Source organism: Protopterus annectens, chromosome 6.part0, assembly GCF_019279795.1.
Source record: "Protopterus annectens isolate FY-2018-M chromosome 6.part0, PAN1.0, whole genome shotgun sequence".
NCBI lineage: Eukaryota > Metazoa > Chordata > Ceratodontiformes > Protopteridae > Protopterus > Protopterus annectens.
The window spans coordinates 808,621,430-808,627,829 of NC_056737.1; the positions used below are offsets into that span (position 1 = coordinate 808,621,430).

Consider the following 6,400-nt stretch of genomic DNA (forward strand, 5'->3'; position numbering starts at 1 on the left):
TATGAATGACAGTGAATGACCTGTAGTGCTGGTTTACATCCTCATCCTAGTGCAGCACAGATGAGGAAAGTGTCAATGCAAAACTAAATTTCACATCTCTATTATGCATAATAACGGAGTCTGCCTGTGGATAAGGGCATTCAAAAGTTCAATTACACCTATAGCTGTGTAACATTGATATTTGCGCTTTCTGTCCCTTTTTAATGCAGGCATATAGCAAAAGGTTCTACCTGCCTGCCTCTGTCTACCTACCTATCTATCTATCTGTCTTTGTATCTAGCTACAATATCTCTGAAAGAACGGCACAATATTTAAATATAATCTGTACGTTTATCCATCGATGTACTACGTATCCATTATTAAAATATGAGCTCATCAGAAAGGAGCAGGTTTTGAAGAGGATAATGGATAGTGGTGTGGGGGGTAGGGATAGTTTGAAAGGGTCTGTAATAATTGATTTGCCGAGAGCTGCCTGCTTCCCTTAGGTGACACTTGAGAAGGGGCTCGGATTTCAACCCCTGCAGGGCAGGGAGACACAAACTTTGCTTGGCTTCTATCTCCCTCCCTCCCTCTCCCTATTTCGCTCGCTCTGTGTCCGTCTTGGCAGAGAAGGCAGTAGCAACAGCCAATCACAGCCGCCTGTTTTTTTTTCCCTTTAAGACTTACAAGGAATAGAAACAACTTACACCAAGCACTTTAAACCTCACAAACTTGTTACTCGTACTGGAATCTTGCTGTTTTGGTGCATCACGCTGGATTTCTCAGAGGCTCCTTGGCTCTCCAGCTCCCCTTTAGATTGTGCCTGTTGCGTAGCGGAGTTCTCTGGCTGGCCTGTGCACGTTGAAGCTGCAGTGGAGAGATGTCGATGTTGCCTTCATTTGGCTTCACACAGGAACAAGTGGCCTGCGTTTGTGAAGTACTTCAGCAAGGAGGGAACTTGGAAAGGTTGGGCCGATTTCTCTGGTCTCTACCAGCCTGCGATCACTTACACAAAAATGAAAGCGTCTTAAAAGCAAAGGCAGTGGTGGCTTTCCATCGAGGGAATTTCCGGGAACTCTACAAAATTTTAGAAAGTCACCAGTTCTCCCCCCACAACCACCCCAAACTGCAGCAGCTCTGGCTGAAGGCGCACTATGTGGAGGCAGAGAAACTGCGAGGCAGACCTTTAGGTGCCGTGGGCAAGTATCGAGTCCGCCGAAAATTCCCCCTGCCAAGAACCATTTGGGATGGCGAAGAGACGAGTTATTGTTTCAAAGAGAAATCCCGGGGTGTGCTAAGGGAGTGGTATGCCCACAACCCGTACCCCTCACCCAGGGAGAAGAGGGAACTGGCAGAGGCCACAGGGCTCACAACAACCCAAGTAAGCAACTGGTTTAAAAACAGAAGGCAACGAGACAGGGCAGCAGAAGCCAAGGAGAGGTAAGGAGAGAATGTGTCTAAATAAATACATTTACAGTTTGGTTTGAAATGTACGTTATTAGTATTTTAGGCAACAACTGTAGATAATACTTTAGAAATATTGACTTAAACTGAAAGTAGAGCTGTAAGTTAACCCTCTACAGCTAAAAATAACCTTCCTGGGCAGAGTTCACTTGGCTCCAGAAATAAGTTTCCCAAATGCCCTGTTTAAAGTGGTATGCTTGTAGGGCAGGTTTGTGCTAATCATATGACTTACCCAAAATAAAAATAAATGAACAAAAATGACGAGAAAAGCAAATCTCACATTTGTAAGTGTGTGTGTGTGTGTGTGTGTGTGTGTGTGTGTGTGTGTGTGTGTGTGTGTGTGTGTGTGTTCGCGCCCGCTGGTGTGTGAGGGCGCTGCACTGTCTTTTTCTCTGTTATACACACACTCACAGAGAAACAGACAAACAGAAATATGCGCAACAAACGGCATCCCACTTGTTTTTGGCTGAAGTTCCGGTGATTTTCTTAAGCACTAGGAATATATAATTGTATATTGCACTCATAGCTTGTAAGCAATTGTTTAGGCCAAGTAGCTAGGTAACACATTTACAGAAAGAAAGAGTTGCAGTGTGAGGCCATCCCTGTTAAATTATAGCTGTTCACTACAGAACAAGAGGGTGATAGCGCTTAGTGAAGTTCATTTGTGTCACTGGTTTACAGTGACTAAAATTTGTGCAATTCTAACCTCTATCAATTATCGGAAGTAGGATTTTAAACATGTTGTTGACTCAATTATCATTCATTACATCTGCGTACATAAGCTTAATAAATAAAACCTGAAATACATAGCAAGTTGTTACACGTTCACTGTACACTTTAAACATGAGGAAATCTAGCACAGATCACAAATGTTTCACACAAGATTGAGAGTCAGAGGCACGAATGGCATTTCTGCACGCTTGTAATAAACTCAGCAGGACTACTAAGCAAAGCAATGATGGAGCGACGTTTCGATAAGCCGTAAACATTAATATATTTTATCAGGAATGCATGGGTTGCAAAAAAAGTACCCGGCCTTCATCCCAAAGTTCCCCTTCACACACACACGCGCACACATCTTTATCTGTACCTATCACAAAGTCAACCTTCTTTTCTAAGCAGACCTCATGTATGATTGAATGTACGGTGATATGAACTAGTACCTTTGTGAAGTCAGAACTTGTGTATCAGATGTACTCAGACTGCAAGATAACAGAAAGCAAACATATTTTTATCGTTGCTTTCTGGGATACTAAACTGTCTGCTCAAACAATGTATGCTATCTAACTTGTAATTTCCTTGCCACAGTTCAAATTCGCATTTATAGTTAGTTGCTCGCTTTCCATGCATATAGTGATTGAAATATGATGTCTGGAAATTAGGTCTTGGGTGGCTTACCGGGGGTCCATAGTGCAGTTTAGAATCTGCATTCAGCAGTTATATGACTGGTGTTATTGAAACAGAAGGACAGAGCACACATCCTAATTCTGCATCAGATTCTATATGCCAGTCAATGTTCCTAGGACTTACTGGGAGAAGCCAAGTTTACTGCATGTATTAACCTTTATCAAACTTTCCTGCTTGATATTCAGTCACTGTCTTCGTAAAGAGTCAAGCTAAAGTTAGTCTGTGGGATTCAACACAGTCTGTTTCAGTATGTTTTAGCTTTTATTTCGTTTCACTTTCAAGCCAGTAAAAGCCGTGCGCTCTACCATTTGTTGCCGTTTGCCTTAAGTAATGGTCATTCTCTGTAGAAAAAAATAAGCTTTATGAATGGGGTGTCAAATCCAGGTTTTTGTTATGAGCCCTTTATAATACCCCATTGCTAAAAGCATTAACTTTTGTGTGGCTGTAACAAAGTCCTCACATGAAGAAGATTAGAATCACCCACAAACAAAAGTAAAATGGCAGAGCGTTAGTCACACAATTCTTTCCTGATAATGCAGTCCCCGTTGTAAGTTCGAGGACCGTTATCTGCTGTCCTGGGAACAACGAGAAATTATCGAGGCTCCAACTTCCGACAGGGCACCTTGAAAGTGAAGTGATGGTTTTACTTAATTTTATCGAATTAGCATCGCAAAACATGTATTTCATTCGGAACACACCTGTCATTCTGAAACATGATATATAAACTTTAACGGTTGAACTCTGATGTCTTCAAGAAGAAACTTTCTATCTCCCACAAAGCACAGCCTATGCTCTAGTCATTCATACATACCTTAGACATCTCTCTGTCTCTCACAGGCTCTTCTTAGCATGCGGAGCAAACTGACAATATGCAGAGCTTTTGCTTATAGTTTTAACTTGTTTATCATTAATACAGTGTTGAAGATACAATGTGCTGCTTATTCATACAGTTTGTTTTGCTAATGATTCGGTATTACTTATTAGGCATATTTGCTTAAAAATCTTAACAGTGAATTTGCAACAAACTATAAACCATTTCACTGTGGAAAATGAGTTTGTATAGCGCAGAATAAGAACCTGATGCACAAAATGAGGTACAGTTGTGAGGTCAGCCACTCGTACACAGGTATACAAGCAATCCATTTGAGGAGTGGTGCAAGTTTTCTGGACATTGCAGCTGCAGTGTGTTCTAAGGTTAAATTTATTGCCCCCCCCCCCCTTCTGTCTGAAAATCCAATCTGCTTACATGCACAAAACTGTCCCAAAGGAATGGCGTTCGCTGTAAGTTGCCAGTAGTAACACCTTTACACAGTCAGTTGTGATTAAAACATAAATAATATATATATATATATATATATATATATATATATATATATATATATATATATATATATATATATAGTGTCCAGTCATTATATGTACAAAGTTGTGGTCCTTGTATGTTCAAGTCACTTTCCATAGTTACTTTGTGGAAGGAGCACTTCAGGATCCCAAATCCACCAGGTGCATAGTGGTCACTATTTTTGCTCTTTGGGCTTTTTGTTTGCTTTATTGTAAACATACATGTCTCTGTCACTTCATGATAGCATTCTGTTTTGTTATTTATGACGGTTTTGTTAATGTAAACTTATCTTGTGTGTTAGATTTAATTTTTCCTGTCTTTTCCTTACATCTCCTAAAATTGTAACATTATTTCTAAAGAAGTACTTGCTAAAATTAACACGTGCTATTTCTGATTTTTCCCCACACCACAGGGAGAACAGCGAAAACAACAACACTTCAACAAATAAACAAAACCAGCTCTCTCCTCTGGATGGAGGTAAATCACTCATCTCTAGCTCAGAAGAAGAATTCTCACCCCCACAAAGCCCAGACCAGAACTCAGTGCTGTTATTGCAAGGCAACTTGAACCACACAACGAACTCGGGCTACTCACTTGCCGGTCTTCCTCCTACGCAGAGTAATCACAATCTTCAGGGCCATCAGCATCAGCTTCAGGACTCTTTACTTGGGCCTCTCACCTCCAGCCTGGTGGATTTGGGATCCTGAAGTCCTCCTTCCACAAAGTAACTATGGAAAGTGACTTGAACATACATGGACCACAACTTTGTACATATAATAAGGACTGGACACTTTACATGACGGTACTTAACACTGTGCGTGGTATTCTTTGATATTTGAATGCCTTGTTACACTCAGCAGAAGCTTGGCTAATATTATTTTCGCCACATCATCGCCGTCTTTGTTTAATGCTCTTAACTATATTGGCATATTCCCTGCAAGTATAGCCAAATACTGGAAATAAAAGGGATAATATATCCACCAAATGTTCCATTCATACAACTTTACAAACAAGAAGTACTACTTAACCAGACTAAAGAATATTTCTTTTAATTTATGATTTTTGTCAGACTAAAAAAGTGGAACTGATGCAAGGAAGACTTTTGCGGAAAAAAATCTTCTGGCGTATTTGAATCCCTGAGATAAATAACTTGCAGAACAATACGTCTTGGAGTTTACACTTTTTTCATATTTAGTGTCAAAGAGATTTTAAAGTAGTTTATAATAAATAAAATTCGATAATATTATTGTACGACTGCTGCTTTTATTTTAAAACGTTGGATTGCAGAGTGCAATAAAATAATTGCTAGGTTATATTTATTGACCCTTACTGTATCAAGACATATGAGTGAATTTGTGAGTCTGCGTGTGTCTGCCTGTGTCTCTGTATGAGTTTTATTTTATTGCTGGTCTCTGGAGTTTATACACATATATCTTCATGTTGGGAATATTTGCATTTTGCCTAGAAACCTCTAACTGTGATACAATTTTAGCTGAGAGGTATAACCCCTAATGTTGAAGACCAACCCTCAACACACTTTGTTTGTACTCCACTAGTGAGGGAACAGCTTGACCAGTAACGTCACGGTCTTACATTTTTGCTTTTCTGATCGGATATTTTTGAAAACTTAAGCATATTTATTGCAAACTTGAACACACATATTGCTAGTAATTAAAAGCAAGCATGGATAAGGTGTTGAAAATATAAGTGCATATCTCTGCATTTTATTTAACTTCCCCGAAAGTCTGCCTCCCTGTCACTTGAACATCTAATGAGAAGTCAAGATTTTGGCACTTTGCTTAAAACGGTTGTCTGGTCTTGCTCTAACCTTTCTGTGTGGCTGTGTTGCACAATGTGCAATTTAATGCAGTGTGTAAACTATGTGGTTTAATACCGTGAGTAATATCACTGAACCACTGACCGTTACTGTGTGCAATAAAAATAGTTGAAAGTCTCGGCATAATTAAAAAAAACGCCAGTGGTCGTTAGTAAAATAATGACCTCTAAACTGCACTGTGATTTTGGCCCCCATATTTAGCCTCGTTACTCCTTAATTTATGATGCTCCTGATAAAGTACATAATTTTTCGAATACATAAACTAAGCTCATACAACGATTTACTACCACTAAATATACATTACACAAAGACCTCTCATATTGTGAAAAATAAGAACACGTTCATCTTTCTGACGCTCTGTTGTGTTTTTT

At 39.5% G+C, this 6,400-nt stretch overlaps 1 protein-coding gene across 1 annotated transcript; it reads left to right on the plus strand.

The window, feature by feature from the left end:
• Window positions 1–513: 513 nt before the first annotated feature.
• On the plus strand, window positions 514–5,443 carry SIX1 (SIX homeobox 1). Its single transcript, XM_044074486.1, has 2 exons — window positions 514–1,419; window positions 4,605–5,443. The coding sequence occupies exons 1-2, from the start codon at window positions 860–862 to the stop codon at window positions 4,897–4,899; spliced, it is 855 nt and encodes a 284-aa protein (XP_043930421.1). The 5' UTR covers window positions 514–859; the 3' UTR covers window positions 4,900–5,443.
• Window positions 5,444–6,400: the final 957 nt, after the last annotated feature.

Excerpts from the sequence above, each read along its gene's own strand:
- SIX1 (XM_044074486.1), top strand. The coding sequence starts at position 860 with ATGTCGATGTTGCCTTCATTTGGCTTCACACAGGAACAAGTGGCCTGC. Across the intron at positions 1,420-4,604 it reads GCAGCAGAAGCCAAGGAGAG|GGAGAACAGCGAAAACAACA; the intron begins GTAAGGAGAGAA and ends CCCACACCACAG.